This window comes from Nannochloropsis gaditana, assembly GCF_000240725.1.
Source record: "Nannochloropsis gaditana CCMP526 unplaced genomic scaffold scaffold905, whole genome shotgun sequence".
NCBI classification, from domain to species: domain Eukaryota; class Eustigmatophyceae; order Eustigmatales; family Monodopsidaceae; genus Microchloropsis; species Microchloropsis gaditana.
In genome coordinates this window covers 2,295-4,468 of record NW_005803048.1, presented here as the reverse complement: position 1 = coordinate 4,468, position 2,174 = coordinate 2,295, and the positions used below count along the sequence as shown (strand labels likewise).

General features: G+C 56.9%; 1 protein-coding gene across 1 annotated transcript; it reads left to right on the top strand.

The window, feature by feature from the left end:
• The first annotated feature begins 469 nt into the window (after nucleotides 1-469).
• On the top strand, nucleotides 470-1,492 carry NGA_0442100 (uncharacterized protein). The gene is made up of 3 exons (XM_005853413.1): nucleotides 470-702; nucleotides 865-1,061; nucleotides 1,216-1,492. Exons 1-3 carry the CDS (start codon nucleotides 610-612, stop codon nucleotides 1,355-1,357), a joined length of 432 nt encoding a protein of 143 aa, XP_005853475.1. The 5' UTR covers nucleotides 470-609; the 3' UTR covers nucleotides 1,358-1,492.
• The last annotated feature ends 682 nt before the right edge of the window (nucleotides 1,493-2,174 follow it).

The following is a 2,174-nucleotide window of genomic DNA, read 5'->3' as shown; positions in this document are numbered from 1 at the left end:
CGACTTTTTTGGCACGGTCTCCCTGCTAGGGTTAGGGTTCGGGTTACCTACTGCACGCCACGGCGATCGGCGGCATGTTTGCGGATGTGTCTCCCGGGCGTATGATTATGTAGATGGTGGATTGCGGTGTGTGGGATACTCGCGGGTCGGCCGGGGGATGTGACAGATGGGCTGCGACTTCCCTATTTTGTAAGCCGTAGCTCCCTCCCCAGCTCGGCACTGCTGCATCGCATGGAAGGTACCATAAATAAAGTTGGTGCATGCCTGCAAAAGCGAAGAGTCTACACCTTTTCTCCTCCCTTGCTTGCGTCGTCTCTCGACAGTGCCGCTCGCGGCGTCGGACTCAGTCGTAAGGGTTCTATTTTGCTGACTGGGAAAGGCCCTCCATCCCACTGAGAAACGATACAATTCCGTCATTACCGTACCCTCCTCAAAACACCTTTCCCTCCAACCCTGTTCCAACCCGTACATAGCAAACAAAGCCTCGCTTGGTTTCTGGAGGCTTGACAACGCACGCGGGCCGCCCAGAGCCGCTTCAGAGATAGTTCACCGGGGTTGAGTCCGGACTTAACCTTTCGAACGCACCAGGCATCCGCAGGGAAAAAAAAGATGAGCCGCCGCCTGCTAAAATATGGTGGCGAGGCCTTGAAACCTCACTTTGTGGACGGACGGTGGGAGCGTCCCCTGATTTCAAAGCGCGTGGTAAGCAAACGTTTCATCAGTCTCTGCTTCCTGCCTCCCTTCCTCCCTGCCTCCCTTCCTCCCTTAATCTCTCCCTCATCCCCCTCCTTCCTTCTTTGTATGCAAAGAGTCCCTGATTTGTTTATTTTTCTGAACCATGTTGCTATTCTCTTCGTCTGTCAGGCGGCCCGCCTCCGCAAGGAGGCGGTCATGAACGGTCGCGTCGGCCCATGGCAGCCCAGCGTTCAGGATTCGAACGGGGAGAAGAGGGAGGGCACGAAACAGGTCCTGGGATGGGATCCTGCTTGGGACACGGTGAAGGCGCCCAAAATATTGAGGCCGGCCAAGCTACACGCGCGGGAGCGGAACCGGGAGGAACGGTAGGGAGGGGGAAGAGGAAGTCGAAAGGGCGGGTGGGGAAGAAGAGATATCGCAAATAACCTGCGTCAGGAGTTACCACTCGTGCGTGATAAAGCAGCGACTCAATCCTCGGACCTCCCTTCCTTCCCTGTTCACCTCCCCTGGCCCGCACAGTTTTCAAAAGATCGAAACGGCGATGGCGGGGATGGCGGCCAAGATCGCTCAGCACAAAGAGAGCATGCGAGCCTTGAAACCGAAACCGGGGATAGAAACCTTGTACAAGAAGGTGGTGGCCAAGGCGCAAAAACGCCGGTGAGGTTGGAGGGCCCGGGTCACGGGGAAGAAGCCAAGCGGGCGCGACCCTTCGATGGATATTCCTCCACCAGAGAGGGCGCCCGAAAGCAAACAATAAATACTTTTGAAGGTGAAGAAATAATGAACATTGCGCTGAGTTTCTTAATTCCTGGTCGAGCATCGCTCGGGCCAGCTTTTCCTGTGGGGGCTCTTCCTATTAGTCGGGCCCCGATCCAGCGATCGGCAGGATGATGGAAGAACCCCTCTCCCTCCTTGTGATGACGATTTCATTGCCCATCTTTTCCCCCGGCTGTCACGCTCCTGCGCATCTTCCCCTTCTCTCTGCCTCCCTGCACTCCATTTGCTTGCCTTTGAAACGCTTCTTCGAGCGTTGCCCCGCCTTCTCCCTCGATGTCCTCCCTTTCTTTTCTTCCCCTCCGTCGTGCGATCCTACACCACGCTCGCTTTCTCAGCCCGAAGGCGCTACTTTCGCATTTCCTATCCCCCCTGGATCTTTCCTCACCCCCCTTTCGCCTCCTCCCCCTCCCTCTTCAAAAACGCATCGGTTTACGAGTTGCGTCAACCGATGGATTTCTTCCACGCACTCCCCCCATTCCTGCGGAAGGAGTGTGAATCCCTGTTGTTGCCTGTCTGTGACCTTCTTGACCAGGCCCATGCCGGTCTGCATGCCGGAAAACACCGAGGAAGGGACCCTCGATTTCACCGGGATGCGTGCGCCGTTGTCGGAGGGAGGGGAAGAGGTGCCGGCGGAGGTCTTGGTGCTCCCCGTCTTCATAGTGCCCGTCGTAGTCTTCCCATCCTGGAGAAAGGGAAGGGGG